The sequence below is a fragment of the Malaclemys terrapin genome, chromosome 1, assembly GCF_027887155.1.
Source record: "Malaclemys terrapin pileata isolate rMalTer1 chromosome 1, rMalTer1.hap1, whole genome shotgun sequence".
Lineage (NCBI taxonomy): Eukaryota > Metazoa > Chordata > Testudines > Emydidae > Malaclemys > Malaclemys terrapin.
Genome location: NC_071505.1, coordinates 24,708,277 through 24,725,630, shown reverse-complemented (window position 1 = coordinate 24,725,630; position 17,354 = coordinate 24,708,277). Strand labels below are relative to the sequence as shown.

At 42.6% G+C, this 17,354-nt stretch overlaps 2 protein-coding genes across 3 annotated transcripts in view; one reads left to right on the top strand and one right to left on the bottom strand.

Moving 5' to 3' along the window:
• The window catches only part of FBXL13 (F-box and leucine rich repeat protein 13), a 170,380-nt gene that overhangs the window by 76,899 nt on the left and 76,127 nt on the right, over positions 1-17,354 (top strand). The window contains exon 10 of the mRNA XM_054017732.1: positions 14,288-14,340. Within this exon, the coding sequence (XP_053873707.1) occupies positions 14,288-14,340 (53 nt within the window). The remainder of the gene's footprint in view (positions 1-14,287; positions 14,341-17,354) is intronic.
• The window catches only part of LRRC17 (leucine rich repeat containing 17), a 29,303-nt gene that overhangs the window by 4,585 nt on the left and 7,364 nt on the right, over positions 1-17,354 (bottom strand). Inside the window, exons 2-4 of one of the 2 annotated variants that reach the window (XM_054017721.1) lie at positions 13,534-13,863; positions 7,906-8,797; positions 622-777 (exon numbers count right to left, since the gene is read on the bottom strand). In XM_054017721.1, coding sequence (XP_053873696.1) covers positions 622-777; positions 7,906-8,671 — 922 coding nt within the window. In that variant the 5' untranslated portion in view covers positions 8,672-8,797; positions 13,534-13,863. The remainder of the gene's footprint in view (positions 1-621; positions 778-7,905; positions 8,798-13,533; positions 13,864-17,354) is intronic. The other variant, XM_054017711.1, reaches the window with a different exon arrangement.

Below are 17,354 nucleotides of genomic sequence, written 5' to 3'. Positions count from 1 at the left end.
GCTACAGCAGAAAGCAGCCTACTCTTTGTTTGTGTTCCTTACTTCTGTCTCCTTCCTGTTTCTGACTGTTTTCATCATATAAAAATATACACACATCATATAAAAATATACACAAATAGCCTACAATATTTTGCACTAAAAGCTATTTTGAGATCTAGTAATATAACAAAGTATCTCAAAAATATCAAATTTCATTAACCTTTTCAGTCTCTATATTATAGTGACTCCTATAATTTAAAAGCAGCCGTATAAAATTAAGCCAAATTTTGTCAGATTTGGCAAGTAGTGTTTAAAGATGTACTTAATTACATAACATTTGGGTACTGATTAATCTTCAGTCCCAAAAATTCCATTTTTGCTTCTTTTCTGCTTGAATTTAAGAGTACCCCAAAATCCATGTTTGCTACATTGACTTAAATGGGGTTGCCCAATATGCATGTTCGCACAGTTTGGCTCTATAAAATCAATGCATCTGAGGGCAGAATTTGATCCAAGCTGTTAAGTTTTCTGATCTTCTAGATTTTTCTCATTTAGAATATATATGATAAAGACATAGCCAATGCTAATAATTAATAAAGCACACAGTTTACTATTTGTATAAATATATAGAGTTGTTCTTACCAGGATCTATGTAAACTATTCCATTACTGCTAAGGTTTAATATCTTCAGTTCATTAACATCTTCAAACTCCTTGGCTCGTAGTTGTTTGATTTTGTTGTTAGATAAATCGAGTTTAACAATATCTGGAGGTATGTTACCTGGAACTTGCTTTAACTCTTAAAAAAAAAAATGAAAAGATGGATGTTATATCATCTGTAGATTATCTCTACCGCTTGCATGTCGCTGTAAGAGCAGTTTGTGCCAGGGTATAAAGATGACCTGTGTTCCTTGCATTTAGAGATAGATAGGGGTGTAACTTTCAGAAAAATATAATTTGGAAAGCATCATAGAATATGAGAGTTGGAAGAGGCCTCAGGAGGTCATATAGTCCAACCCCCTGCTCAAAGTAGGACTGAAACCCCAGACAAATTTTTGCCCCAGATCCCTAAATGGCCCCCTCAAGGATTGAGCATACAACTCTGGGTTTAGCAGGCCAATGTGGAAACCACTGAGCTATCCCTCCCCCCCGCTTACTAAGCATCTGGGAAAACACAGAAATACCTCATATATCTTGCATCTTTCTACTTCCCTTCCTGCTCCTTCTGTTCATCTAGCACTGACCACCCCTGGTCCATTCTCAGTCTTTTCACACTGTTAATGTGAAAGTTATTTCTCATGCAGCTCCTGTTGACTGGAACAGCCTAACATGACTGTCTATTTTTACGTTTCATCTGAAATAATTTCTCTTCTTCATGCTAGTACATAGTAATATCTCTTCCTATGCATTACATTTTTATTTTAACTTGTATACAGCTGAATAATGCAGTTACAAAAATGCTATACAAACTAAGGGCTTGATTGTAGTGCACTTCCTCACCTAAATGAAACCAATGGAGCTACTTGTGTGAGTAGGTGTTCATCACTGTGAGAAAGTGTTCCAGAATCAGACCCTAGTATACTGTATTGTACCATTTGTTTCACACTACCAAAAGTTGATGTGTTCTAAGTATTAACAGCAGTGAAAATACTATAGTTACTACCCTTATGTAAAGTACTGAGGCATTTCCTTCTCACTCTATGTGGTGCAAAACATTTTGTTTTGGCTGACATGATGATGTTTAAGAAGTAGCCACTGTGCATGCCTAGGGACAGATCCTCAGCAGATGTATCTTTGCCATATATATGGCTCACCATTACTATGTTACCTGAGCACCTCACAATCTTTAATATATTTATCCTCACAACACCACTATGAGGTAGGGAAGTACTATTAATCTTGTTTTACAGATTGGGAACTAAGTGACAAAGAGTCTAAGTGACTTACCCAAGGTCACATAGGAAGTCTGTGTCAGAAAAGGACATTGGGCTTGGATTTACCAAGTCCAGGGCTAGTGCCCTAAGCACTAGAGTGTCCTTCCTTCAATGAGCTAAATTCTGCTTAGACAGGCTTCTTACTCCCTGACTTCTTTTAAGGTCCGTTGCATAGCCTACATAAGCAGCAGGTAGAATTTTAAATCCTGCTCTCAAAGGGGCACAGGCTGGCTACATGGTACCCCAAAAGCTGTGGGGAGGCTGTGCAAGGAAGATCCAAAGTTATGGCGTTAACACCTAATGCACCACACAGAGTGAGAAGGAAATAATGTGTCCCAAGAAAAGATTTAGCAATGTGCCTTTGAGGCATAGAAAGTGAGTAGTGCTAGAGGATGCACTTTTAAAATATATAATTTTGTTGGCAGGCACTTCGATTTTTTATCAAGAGCTGTATCTGTTTTTTGGGAAAAAACATTTTGTTTTGGCTGACATGATGATGTTTAAGAAGTAGCCACTGTGCATGCTTAGGGACAGATCCTCAGCAGATGAAAACTGTTAGAGTTCCATAGACTTTGGAGCTCTGACAGTATAACTAGCTAAGGATCTGCCCCCGTGTCACTACTTTTCTTAATGGTTTATCAACCCAGAGGTTCAGCTTACTTCTTATGGTTTCCCAGAGACTGCTTTTGAGTGTTTAATGGAAGAACTGTATCATATCAGACTTATTCATCTAGTTCCATTGAGATACTGTAGTATCATTATTTCTAATAGCATTTTAAGATCCATATTATAGTGGATTTTGTAATTTCTCCAAAATTTCCACTCAGATTTGATTATCTACACGGAAAAATGTTTTCTTATCATATTTTGACACTGGACCAGTTTGTGTCTGAGTTCAACTGCACTAACTTTAAAATCAGTGAGATAAAGAGAGTGAAAAACAAAAACAAAACCCTAACAGTATTGTGCATATTTATTGCAAATGTGACCTACACCCATTCGATCTGAAGTAAACCTCATGCCTTTTTTATATGACTCTGTCAATCCTGCTCTGACTGCTATTTTCTGTGATCTTTGGGTGAAGTAATGATATAGTCTTTTCTCAGTACCTGTGAGGGAAATTTCAACTTTAAATCTGAAAATTAAGGATAAAAAGTAATATATTGCTCCTGCCAGTAGCCTTGCATGGAGTAGGGGGAAATTTGGAAAGGAGGATATAACAGCAAGAAGGGAGGTTAGAAAGGGAGGGATCTGGACTTTCTAGCCATTTGTGTATTGCAAAAAACATCCAAAATGTGTTGGGATGTTAAAAATGAAGTAGGCCTATTTCCATTTGGTATAGCAAAATAATGAGGTCCTTTCTCTTATTGTTTGAAAAGCTACCCGAAGGCACTACCTTTCAGGTACCAGTAATTTGTCTATGCGTGATATCACCTCTCCTTCTCTTGTGAAATGACACTAAAGACAATAAGCAAGACACTACCTGGAGCCTTTATAATCTAGTAGGTCAGCATATAGAAACAAACACTCCCAGTTCAGTCTGGAGACTCCTGATTTTCTTGTGAAGCCACAGACAGAATTTATTTGGAGACTTGATGCATCAAAGGGTTTTGTTTTGTTTTATTTTTTTGTTGTTTTTTAAAGGAAAGACTTGGGTAACACTGGCCACCTAAATACTTAGATAGCTAAGAACCTTGTGATTATTTTACAATAACATAATGCAAAATCACATAGGATGACATGTTGCTGCAACCAGGAGGAATCTCAGTTTTATACTCTAAAAAGTTGACAGATCTAGTATATCACTGATTTGGTGAGTGGCTGTTTAGAAAAAAAAAACCTGACTATATACACATTTTAAAAAGTCTTCCTCCATCATGTGTTTCCTCCATCATTGGCCTTAAGGCACTTTTCTAAGGGGCAGAGACCTGTCCATTCCCTCATTTAATGTATTCATGCCTTCTTTGGGGTGTGGAGCACTCCTGGCATTGCTAGTCAGCCTACCCATCTGTTGTAAGTTGTTTGGGTTAAACCTTGTTAGGGTTTGTGCCATAACTTCTGTCTTTCATTTAGGATGAATGTAAGAAAGTGACTGAAATAATAGCAGCCTCCAAACCCAAATCATAGGCAGATGTCTGCTATTAAAATAAAGAGAAATGCAAGGCTGCCCAGAAATTTGAATGAACTGGACAGAGGGGCTTGCTAGGTATTGCCTGACCAGAGGGATAAGTGTGTGTTTAAGTAAGAGAAGCAGGAAACATTACACAAAGAAAGAAACAGCTGGAGCCTAGACAAGCACAGTGTGAGAATCTGAAAGAAGCCTACAGAGGTGGCTTCTGAGTCAAGTGCTGGTTAAAGAGGCTTGGGACCCTAAGCAAAGAAACTGACCCTTGTCGTTTAGTTCCTCCTGTGTCCAGAGAAGCAGGGCTATGTACATTCTTTATAAATAAACAAGCCTGCATTAAAGAAATAGCTGACTCTATTAACAATTTCTCATCCTAACTGGAACAACCCACAACACCCTGAATTTGACTAACCATTTGGGTAGAAATCCACTGGAACTTTGTGGTTGCCTCTTAGAGGGTATGTGGGGGTAGCAGCTCCGGGTACCTCTACTACATCCTTATGAGGGCGGATATAATAACACACATTTTTAAATAGCCAAAAAAGCCCATGAAACCCCAACCAAGAGTTGACCATACTGAGAGGCTTCAGGCAGCTTGAAGGAAGAAGTCACACTGCCCTGGTGCCTGTATTTTCCCATTCCTAAGAATTTTGAGTCCATTCAAGAAAATACTCAACTCAGATAAAATCAGCTCAAATCAAATTTGCTTCCCTCTGCATGACTTATACAGAGAGGATGCTATGGCCTAAAGTATCAGCCTGGAAATTCACATTCACTCTGAATTCCTTATATTTGTATATTTATATCAGGTGCCTGTCTTTGTTCAGTAGTAATGTTTACTGGAGCCTTAAGGGGTAATGATGGCACAGTGAAGACCCTCTGATATCTTATACTGCAAGGGCAAGTAAGAAATGAATAAAAGTAAGCCAGGAGGAAAGGGTAATAGGGAAAATCAAAAGGAGGAAGTAGCCTTATAGGGAAAGAGTGGGGGAGGGAGGAGGAAGAAGAACAGGAATGAGCACTGGGGAAAAGGAGGTAGGAGGACAGAAGATTTCTCACATGACCAGGGCCGACTCCAGGGTTTTGGCCGCCCCAAGCAGCCGAACAAACAAACAAAAAAGCCGCGATCGCGATCTCCGTCGGCAATTCGGTGGGAGGTCCTTCACTCCGAGCGGGAGTGAGGGACCGTCCGCCGAATTGTCGCCAAATAGCTGGACGTGCCGCCCCAAGCACCTGCTTGCCTAGGGTTACCATTCGTCTGGATTCCCCTGGACATGTCCAGCTTTTATAGTTAAAAATAGCGTCCGGGGGGAATTTGTAAATGTCTGGACTTCCCCCACCCCATGCAGAGCGGCGCGGCTAACAGGGCAGCCGGCCGGATGGTGCCATTTACATGGGGCTCCAACAGCCAGAGAGAGCCCCTCCTCCACTTCCCCCTCCTCTCCCCTGCAGCTGAGAGCACTCCCTCCCTCCCTCCCTGCATTCGCAGCTCACCAGCTGGCCGTTTGCACTGGCAGTCTGGAGCTCCTCCCCCTGCTCCTCCTCCCCGGCACGCTGGTCTGAGCGGCAGGGTAAGGGGGCCAGGGGGTCGGAGAAGGGGCAGGGAGGTTCTGGAGCGGGCAGTCAAGAGACAGGGAGAGGGGCGGGGTCGGGAGTTCGGGGGGGGCTTTCTGGGGGGTGTGTGGATAAGGTTTTGGGCAGTCAGGGTACAGGTAGGGGGTAGGGTCCGGGGGCAGTTAGGAGCAGGGGTCCCAGGAGGGGGCAGTCAGGGGACAAGGAGCGAGGGGGGGGTTGGGAGTTGTGGGGGGGCTGTCAGGGGGCAGGAGTGGGGAGAGGGATCAGAGCAGTCAATGGGACAGGGAGCAGAGGGGTTTAGATGGGTCGGGAGTTCTGGGGGGTGCTGTCAGGGGGTGGGGAGTGGTTGGATGGGGCGTGGGAGTCCCAGGGGTCTGTCTGGGGGTGTGTATAAGGGTTGGGGCAGTCAAGGGACAGGTAGGGGGTAGGGTTCTAGGGGGCCAGTTAGGATGGGGGGAGGGTCTCAGGAGGGGGCAGTCAGGGGAGGCAGGGAGGCTTAGGCAGGGGGTGGAGTCCTGGGGGGCAGTTAGGGGCAGGGATCCCAGGAGGGATCAGTCAGGGGACAAGGAGCGGGGGGAGGGTTGGAGGTTCTGAGGGGGGTGGAAAGTGGGTGGGGCAGGGGCGGGGCTAGGGCAGGATGGGGCGGGGCTAGGGCAGGATGGGGGCGGGGCTAGGGCGGCTCCTCCCGTCCTCTTTTTTGCTTGCTGAAATATGGTAACCCTATGCTTGCCAGGCTGGTGCCTGGAGCCAGCCCTACACATGACATACAGATTGTGTACACCAGGTGTTCACAGACTGAAGCCTTTAATTTATGTACATTTCTTGTCTCCTCATACTGACTTCTGAGCTTGTCTATCCTTCTTTTGGCTGACACAGAGAGTAGCAAAGACAGAGCCTCCCTGGAATCAAGGGTAGGGGACAGGAACACAATAAAAGCAGGTTTCAGAGTGGTAGCCATGTTAGTCTGTATCAGCAAAAAGTACGAGGAGTACTTGTGGCACCTTAGAGACTAACAAATTTATTTGGGCATAAGCTTTCGTGGGCTAAAACCCACTTCATCTGATGGGTTTTAGCCCACGAAAGCTTATGCCCAAATAAATTTGTTAGTCTCTAAGGTGCCACAAGTACTCCTCGTTCTTTTTACAATAAAAGCAGTTATATAAATGCACAGTCACAGTAAGGCAAATGGAAGAAAATAGCAAAGCAGTTTGGCAAGCATGTTACAAGATAAAAATAGCTAACATAGTACAACGGTCAGACACTACAGGTTGTAATTTGCAAAAATTGGGCAAAATCCTCCCCAAGTAGACTACTTCCACATCTTTGTACTGTTTTTTATTTTATGTTTTGTAAAGTTGAAGCATGAACTGAATGCAGTTTGCAATGGGTGTAACCAGAGAACAGTTCTCATCAGAAATTTTTTTTGTTTTTCTTTGGTAGTTCTCCTGGGATAAAATATGGGAAATAAAAAGCATAGACAAACCTGTACTTATAAGTTCACATCTCCCAGATGGGCAACTATTTACTCTTAGGGTTCAGTTATGGCTCCTAAGACCCTGAGATGAATTTAGGGAAGGGAGGAAGCACTCTTCCTAGTAGCAGTACCTGGAAGCATATGACTTTGAAATGCCTCCTGGGCACTGGGAGGAAGAACAGGGAGAGTACCCTTGCTACAGCTGTTCAAAAAGAACAGCTGGTACTTTCCACTATGCAGGAAACCTGGTACACAGAGGGTGGGATGACAATGTCTTTCCATTCAGCTGGGCCCTTTCTGGGGCCTCTGAGTGCTGCTGGCAGCTCCCTGCTATCAAATTATGGCTACCCTTGTGCACTGGAACAGGGTGAAGAGTTCCCTGTGCTCTTCCCTCTGTCAGTGCAGTCACTTTGAATCAACTATAATTTTGTTTATAGATTTATTGGCATATGTAAAAGTAGCTTTATTGGAGTAAAACCAGTCAAAACTAGGCTCTGCTGCTACAATAATTTAAGTATGTGCTTAACTTTGTTACTGGGAGCACTCCTATTGATTTCAGTTGGAGTATTCATGCTAATAAAATTAAATACATGCAGGAGTTTTTGCAGAATTGGGCTCTAAAATGGTGATGAAATACTGCAATTACACTCTTTATAATCACAAGAACAAAGAATTTGTTAGTACTATTTAAAAAAATAAAGCAAAAAATTTCTAGAACCGTACTGATTTTCCATAACCTACTTAACTAGAGAAGAAATATAACAGCAGAGGAGCAAGAACATTAAACATTGTCACTGAATTAAAAATAAGTAAACAAACCTTTTCTTTTGCAATCCAATGTTTGCATGGGAAATACATAAATATGACAAAGAGAGGAATCAAATTCTGGTTTGACAACTTTTGGCTTTGCTGCTGCTATATTTTTGGGGTCCAGTCTTTCCTCTTCAGTACATAGATGTTCAGCTTTTATCTGCTTTAGCTTTTGATCTTTCAGTTCTATTGGGTGTACACACTTGGCATAATTTCCCAAGTTCCTGTTTGTTGGAACCTGCAACATCGTAATAAGAGTTTCCATCTCACAGGTGCAATGCCAAGGATTATCATAAAGACGCAGGTAGTTTAGAAGGGGCATATAAATAAAAACTTCCTCTGATAAAATCTTAATCTGGTTATGCTGAAGTAAGAGTGTGGTAAGTTTGTTTAAACCAAAAAAAGCCTCACTTCCAATTTTTGATATATCATTCTGTTGTAAATCCAGACTTTTTAATGTTTTATACTTGGAAAACATATTATTCTTCAGTTTGCGAATCCTATTTCTTGCTAGCAGCATGTGTCTTAAATCCTCAGGCCAATCAGGAGACACAAAAGTCAGTTTTCTTTCTTGGCAATCTAAGTATTTCTCATGAAGATAAGTATACACATCACAGGGGAGGCCTGGGGCATAACGCTTAACAGTACTAGATGCTTTTCTTAAGCTGTTTGTCCTTCCATTATTTGCTTTGTTTCTCAAACTCCCATTCCTTGTCTTCCTAAAGTAGGCTGCTTTACAAAAGAAAAGTAGTATTATAATAGTAACCACTTTCATTCTGACATCCAGTTGGCCCCAATTACTTTCTGTGACAGCTGGAACAGTCAAAGTATTCCTTTGAAATATGAGTTTGGAGATAATATTGTTCTGAATCGAGGAGGTACAGCTGGTGGATGTGGAATCCTTGTGTAGGAAGAAAAGTGAAATATTAGAAAGTGTAAAATAGACATTTTCACAGAGACTGGTACTTAAAATGAACCATTACAAAGTGGTTCAGCCAGCACACTAGATTCACTCATAACTTGAAAATTTCTCAGACAGGGACATTAAGGTCACTTCTTATTGTTTAGATGTTTTCACGCTCTCGATGATCCACTTTCATTCACTTTAGATTAAATTTAGCAAGCTGTCAAAATACAGGGCTAGATTCTAGCTGGCTTTCGTTTAGGTGCACATACAGTTTCAGGGGAAGGGCACAAGGATTCCTTTGCCCCATTGTGCCCTCTGCAGAAGAATCAAGCACAGTCCCAGTCCATGGTATCATGGGCATGCAAGGACTCTCCCCTCCTAGCACACAAGGAGTGCAAATCATCCCAGAGGAACTGGCCAGCTGGGGAGAGTGGAGAATGCCCTCATTCTTAAGGGATGGTAAAGCATGTGCATTCCTCCTGTGTTCTGTGGAGGTATAATCCCTCCTGGAGTTCCCTTTGGGGTGATGCAGCTTTATGTGTCCCTACTCAGGGCTGTGTGCCAAGTATACAATATGGTCATAAAATTCTATTTTGGCAGGGACTTGTTAAACCCTGAAGTCTCATTATCTGCCGTTTACTCCTCTTACATGATTCCAGCTGTTTGCTGGCCAAAGAGGGCCGGATGTGACTCCCTCTGGATCCTGTTCAGTATTGTTTATGAGTCAGCTGCAGGGCAGTGCATGATTCCCTTGGCCTGTGCATGATGTCTCTGCAGGATGCAGAGTCCTTGTTGGTCTGATAACTTTGAACAAATCCCAGTTTTCAACACATACCATTATATGGTAGTTTTGTGTGCCACTAAACCATCATTGTGGTTTCAAAGGCCTTGTCTTCACTAGGAAAAAGGTGTGTTCTTAACTCAAGTTAACTAACATGAGATAAAATTATATTGAAGGCAGTTTGTAGTTTATACATGAGTTAGCAGGTGAAGATGAAGACTATGGGAAAGCCTGTAATTTACCTTTGACCTGCTAACTCATGTGAGAACTACAAACTGTCTTGTCTTCAATAAGATTTTACCTTGTGCTAGTTAACTCGAGTGAAGAACTCTCCTTTTTTGCTAATGATGATGCACCCGAAAAGCACGGTCTTTAAAGGATAGAATAAGTCGCTGTCTCATTATCACTGACCTATTTGTAATATTTCTTTATTTGGATCAGAAATCTAAAGTTTGAAACTTAGTTTTATAATAGAAAATGAAAAAGGTTGTCTTTAAAAGTATAATTTAGTTGTTTCTTGCTAAAATAAAAAAGATTTATGCTGCTCCTGGATATAATTATTTTGTTGGCAAAGCCTCTGAATGGCTTCTCCATTTTATTTCTGCACCTGCCAGCTCTCTCCTTATATCACCATTCTAGTAAAACACATAAACATCTCTAAAAAATGAACATTATAACTAGAGCCCTGTGAAATTCTTTTTATTTTTTATCATTTTTTGTGAATTTCTGTTTTGTTTTATCCAATAAAATGTTGTTTTATTTCTTTTTGTTACATTTATATTAATAAAATACGTCACATGACCATATATAAATCAAAACAGTGTATAAATCCCAGTTTATCTATACAACATCATTTATTAACATTATTCTATGCCTTGAGAAACTCACCAACCCCCAGGACAGTTAGCCACCTCAAAATACCTCAGACAGCTCCTCAGGGTTCCCCCCTTGAAATTTACGTACTACTACAGCTTCCAAATAACTCCCACTTCTCCATGCCCACTCAGAGACACAAACCTCATGGAACAGCCTGGATCTTCCCAACCCCTCTGACTTCCTTCACCAGTCTCCCCACCCCAATCCCCCTCTGTATCCCCAGGTTTCTCTATGTCCCCTTATATATTCTCTCTCTCACATTGAACCTCAATCTCCCCAAGCCCCAGAAAACCCCTCCCCATCACTTAAATATTTTCCCTCCCCCACTGTGCACCATAACCCCATCCCCCATTAGTCCCAGGGACACCTCTCCTATCCTCCTCCCCCACTGAGCCCCAACCCTCCCCCGATTAGCCTCTCTTCCATGAGAAAGTCAAGGTCCTGCCCCTGAGGGGTGGGAGGCCCTGCGGGGGAAGCTATAGAGTAAGCCAGCCCCATATTCACACTGGAACAGCAGCTCCTGTTCTGCAGGGCAAGACCCAGCTCCCCACTCCAGCTGGCCCTTGAGGTTACAGTACACTCAGGTTTGGCTCCTCTGTCTTGATGAGAGGGGGCAACTGGGCCAAATTTGAGTGAGTGGCACTGCAATTCCAAATGTGACCAACCTGCCTTCCCATTATGATGGAGGTGTGGCCAGGCCAAAGCTGAGCAGCGTTGTGACCTCGTGTGCCAGGTCACAGCACCTGGAGTATGGAGCTGGGCCCAACCCCATGGGGCAGGAGCTGCTGCTGCAGGCTGAGTTTCATTTTATGTCCATTTACAGTTCATTTTTGTTTTATTTCTTTATTTTGCATTTGCGAAATACATAGGGCTCTAATTATAATTACTGCTTTTGTCCATTACATTCTGTGAAAAATAAAAGGCATTTTATGTATTAGTTTTTGGGAATCAGATGTTGTTCACTCTGAATAGGGTTGCCAGCAGTCCAGGGCCGGCTCCAGGGTTTTGGCCGCCCCAAGCAGCCAAAAAAAAAAAAAAAAAGGCCGCGATCTGCGGCGGCACTTCGGCGAGCGGTTCTTCGCTCCGAGCGGGAGTGAGGGACCACCCGCCGAATTGCCGCCAAATAGCTGGACCTGCTGCCCCTCTCCAGAGTGGCTGCCCCAAGCACCTGCTTCCCAAGCTGATGCCTGGAGCCAGCCCTGCAGCAGTCCCATATTACAAGGTACCTCCCTAATTTAAATAGAAAATTGCCTGTCCCATACTAAATCAATATGGAACGCTTTTTATGCCATATTTCAACAGCAGTGGGACAGTACTCATGGGGACATCTTTCCACTTTCATCCCTGGCCCTTCAGTGCTGCATGGGGAAAGCAGATGGGGCCATGCTCAAGGGCCAGGATTGGGAGGGGAGTGGAAAGATGCACCCATGAGTACTGCTCCCCCCTCCTTCCCCCCGGACAGGTTCCTCTCCTCAGCTCTTGAGTGCAGCCCCATCTGCTTTCCCTGCTCAAGCTCCATCTGGCAGGGAAAGTGGATGGGGATATGTGCCCTGGACCTGTACTGAAGGGCCAGGATCAGGAAGGGGCTCTATCTGGCGGGGGGAGGGGGGGGTCAGTACTCCCAGGTGTAGCCTCCTAGTGCGCTGAGTCTCTGCCAACATCCCCAACAGGGTGCACAGCACTGTAGCAGGCAAAGACAAGCAATTGTAGCCTCCAACTCAGCTCCTGGCACCCAAGCAGAACCTGAACAGGAATCTCAGCAGCTCCTGGCTCAGCATCTGAGGCCCTGGGTTCTCTGCTGTATCCAGAGCTGGAGAGAGAGAAACTCTAGGAAGCATGGGGGTGGAGGGAAAGGAACTTGTCCCCAGAGGTTCAAGTCAAGATTGGGGACATCTGAAGTTTGTCCTGTATTTTTAAATACAATATTGGAAACCCTAACTCTGACTGATTGTTCTAATCATGGCCATTACAACGGGGATGCTCTCTATTATTTGGAACTGAGCTACACAAGCTCCAGAAGGTCTCTGATACTGGCAAATCCCAGGGAAGTCCTAAATGGACAAAAGAGGAATCTGGGGGAAGATAGCTAAGAAAAGTGATTTATCTAAGTACTCTATTTCCCTCCAGTCCCCTAGGACTGAACTGGGGAAAAAACAGTAGTGGTACTAAGCTCTGCCCACTTACTAAGCTTCACTCTGTCATGGCACCAACAGGAGATACTATTCTCAATAGATTGTGCAGCTCTTCCTGACATGATGCTTTCTCTTTCTTGTCCTGTATGTCAAATGTTGACATTTTAATTGTTTTAATTAGGCTTCGGCGTTAACACTCCGTTTAGATGAAGTGGAACAGTTCACACTGCTCAGAGATATTTTTTTCAGACTGTCTGCAGACTCAAGGAGATGTCACTGCATCAGTTTACACTCAGTTCCCATTTAGAAGATTCTTTGCAACCATAAAGGCTAGAGATTTAATTAAAAAAAAAAGGCTTAGATTCTGTAGCCAACAATGGCAACTAATATGAAGTATCAGCATACCTTAGTTCAGGTTCTGTTTTCCCCTCTACTATCTGTAGAGGCGAGGTGTATTGTGGTTTTAGGGTGGGGATATAGGGAGGCATAGAAGTGGCATGACATTCCTGTAGCCTACCAATCATGGAGCTAATTTTAACTGGATGGAATCTTTTGAGTTGGCAGATCCCTCTTAACAGCATTGTGTTTTTTTTTTCAAAGAACTTTTAGTAAGATAGTATACCAAGACTTTAGTTAAGGTCATTGTTTTCATAGAAAGGAATGTAGAGATGTAATGTTGGATTAATTTTTGACTGCAGGTAAAAGCATATGTTTGGCGGCCCCTTTTTCAGATGTGTTATATGAGAATAATTATTTAAAAGATTTTCAAAATATTTCTTGTGATCAATATAAACATCTCATATTGAATCTCCCACATCAAGTGTCTGCCTCAGGCTGAATTTATTTATTTATGTTTTTAAAAAATCAGAATCAGATCAGCCGTTTCTGAGAACGAGAACAAAGAAAAATACATCGTTTGCCCTTGTTGAAAAAAATCTTACAATTATTTAATTGAGAAGCTCTAGCAACTCCATGCTTTGGACCAGGGACTTGAAATTTGGCAGGAGAGTTGTCTTTGTATCAGAAATATGCCTTTTGCTGCTCCTGTGAAAATCAACCTGATTTTGGCCAAATTATAAGCCTCTGAAAAAATCATAGTTCACACATTCTTAATAGAGATTTGTTAGAGTTTGGCAGCTAAATTCTCTGAAGATTCCATGGCATAGGGGATGAGGAGGACTTTCTCTGCAGTTGCTCCTTCTGGCTGCCAGGGGCCGCTGTGGTCTGAGGCTCTGAGAGCAGGGAGACTATTTCCATGTGCTCTCAATTTCCTGTGGAAAACATAGTATATAATCGTGTAGTTAAATATTGTATCATAATGCATACACACAAGAGAAGAGAGCTGAATTAAGATTGGATGGGCAACCTTAATTCTGGCATTTCCTAACTTTTGAGTCCTTGTCTTTATAAGCTTATCATTCTTTTAACATATTTTTTTAATGTAGTATGGGACATGAATCATCATGCCTCAGGACATAAACCAGCCACTAAGTGATAGGGGGCTGAAAACAACTTTTCTGATGAGTAAATTATTCCATAATTGTCTTCTGCCTGGTTTCTTGGACTTTCCACTGAATCATCTTGTACTGGCCATTGTCAGGGACAGGACACTGAGGTAGATGGACTGCTGGTCTGATCTAGGAAATTCCAACCATTAATCTTTAACTCTAATATTAAGTCTATCTTTTATTTTAGGTGAATGTAAAAATTTGCAAGATTTGAATGTCTCTGAATGCCAAGGATTAAATGTAAGTTATGGGAAAGGTTCATGGTTTACTATGTGTTTAAAGTTGGCAAGAAATTCCAAGCCATTTTGTAGCATCCAAATATTTACTCACAACTATGCTTTCTAATAATTTACTGGATAATGCATGTGGATATTTTTTGTAATTTTTGCCTAAATTGACAAGATAATTACAGTTAATATTCTTCAAAATTAAGTAATCCTGAAGAGATACTCTCTCCAAGATTCTTATTCCATTATTGCATGGAGTTGGAAGTGTCCTTTTAAAGTTTCTAAACATTTCTGGAACCCTCCAGTGGAAAGGTGATGACAGATGACTAGCGAGGAGTGGAAAGACAGATGACTAGGGAGAAGTATAAAAATATTGCTAGAGCATGCAAGGGTGTAATCAGGAAGGCCAAGGCACGATTGGCGTTGCAGTTAGCAAGGGATGTGAAGGATAACAAGAAGGATTTCTATGGGTATGTTAGCAACAAGAAGAAGGTCAGGGAAAGTGTGGGACCCTTACTGAATGGGGGAGGCAACATAGTGACAGATGATGTGGAAAAAGCTGAAGTACTAAATGCTTTTTTTGCCTCCGTCTTCAAAGATAAGGTCAGCTCCCAGGCTGCTGCACTGGACAACACAGTATGGGGAGGAGGTGAGCAGCCCTCAGTGATGAAAGAACAGGTTAAGGACTGTTTAGAAAAGCTGGACATGCACAATCCATGGGTCCAGATCTAATGCATCCGAGAGTGCTGAGGTAGTTGGCTAATGTGATTGCAGAGCCATGGGCCATTATCTCTGAAAAGTTGACCTCCAATTGTCCAGGGAGGTCCCAGACGATTGGAAAAAGGCAAATATAGTGCCCATATTTAAAAAAGGGAAGAAAGGGAACCTGGGGAATTACAGACCGGTCAGCCTCACTTCAGTCCCCAGCAAAATCATGGAGCAGGTCCTCAAGGAATCCATTTTGAAGCACTTGGAGGAGAGGAAGGTGATCAGGAACAGTCAACATGGATTCACCAAGGGCAAGTCATGCCTGACCAACCTGATTGCCTTCTATGATGAGACGTATTATTCAGCAAGTTAAAGAAGTATGGATTGGATGAATGGACTATACAGTGGATAGAAAGCTGGCTAGATTGTCGGGCTCAACGGGTAGTGATCAACGGCTTGATGTCTAGTTGGCAGCTGGTATCAAGCGGAGAGCCCCAGGGGTGGGTCCTGGGGCCGGTTTTGTTCAACATCTTTATTAATGACCCGGATGATGGGATGAATTGCACCCTCAGCAAGTTCGCAGAAGACACTAAGCTGGGGGGAGAGGTAGATACGCTGGAGGGTAGGGATAGGGTCCAGAGTGACCTAGACAAATTGGAGGATTTGGCCAAAAGAAATGTGATGAGGTTCAACAAAGACAAGTGCAGAGTCCTGCATTTAGGAAGGAAGAATCTCATGTACGGCTACAGGCTGGGGACTGACTGGCTAAGCAGCAGTTCTGCAGAAAAGGACCTGGGGATTAAAGTGGACGAGAAGTTGGATATGAGTCAGCAGTGTGCCCTTGTTGCCAAGAAGGCCAACAGCATATTGGACTGTATTAGTAGGAGCATTGCCAGCAGATTGAGGGAAGTGATTATTCTCCTCTATTCGGCACTGGTGAGGCCACACCTAGAGTATTGTGTCCTGTTTTGGTCCCCCACTACAGAAGGGATGTGGACAAATTGGAGAGAGTCCAGCAGAGGGCAACGGAAATTATCAGGGGGCTGGGGCACATGACTTACAAGGAGAGGCTGAGGGAACTGGGTTTATTTAGTGTGCAGAAGAGAAGAGTGAGGGGGGATTTGATAGCAGCCTTCAACTCCTGAAGGGGGGTTCCAAAGAGAATGGAGCTAGGCTGTTCTCAGTAGTGGCAGATGACAGAACAAGAAGCAATGGTCTCAAGTTGCCGTGCGGGAGGTCTAGGTTGCATATTAGGAAACACTATTTCACTAGGAGGGGGGTGAAGCACTGGAATGGGTTACCTAGAGAGGCGGTGGAATCTCAATCCTTAGAGGTTTTTAAGGCCCGGCTTGATAAAGCCCTGGCTGGGATGATTTAGTTGGTGTTGGTCGTGCTTTGAGCAGGGGGTTGGACTAAATGACCTCCTGAGGTCTCTTCCAACCCTAATCTTCTATGAGTCTATGAAAGGTGTGTGTATTATATCAACACTACACAGCCTCCAAGCAATCCCTTCTTTGGAAGATGGAAGAGCAAATATTCATTTTATTCTAGCTATTTCTTAAGAGAGCTAAATAGCAGAGACATAAATAGAATAATAAAACAATAAGATCAATGAAGGAATATTCAGCTTATTGAACCGCTTGCTTTCACTTGATAACATTCCTAGCCCTCTAATATTGAATCCAGTAGTGGAACAGTCTGTGGCTGGACTGTTGTTGTTACCATTTTTCAAATGATATGGTGTAATCATGTATTTTAAAAGCACGTGATTTTTACAGACTTCTCTCACTTTTACTGTTGTTGGATTTAAATGTCAATTAATATCAATATTTTGATAGCCTGGTGTCTGCAATAGTTATAAAACACTCTTTAACATCCCTAACAGGAGACTGTCATGACAATGTAAGAACTAAGGATATGAGTGAGCATGTCCATTGCATTTGACTAAGGAAATGGACATTTGTAACCAAAAATGGTCAGCTCCTCAGCTGGTGTGAATTGGTATAGCTCCTTTGAAGTTAGTTGAGTTAGGCCAGTTTACACCAGGTGAGGATCTGGGCAAAAATGTATAATTATATAAGATACTGATTTCCACACAGTTATTTGATTTGCAATCACAAGTGCGGGTTTTTGCATCTCTAATGGATTCACATATACTTTTTGGGGAACAGCCCCCTGCACCAATGTTTCAAGATTTGCCTCCGTATGTCTGTATTCTAATGTAGTGATCATATTGATACATAGAAAAAGATAGATGGTGCCACTTCCAAAGAATATTAAAGAAAGGAACTGACTCAAATTAAAAAGAAATGTTGTGGA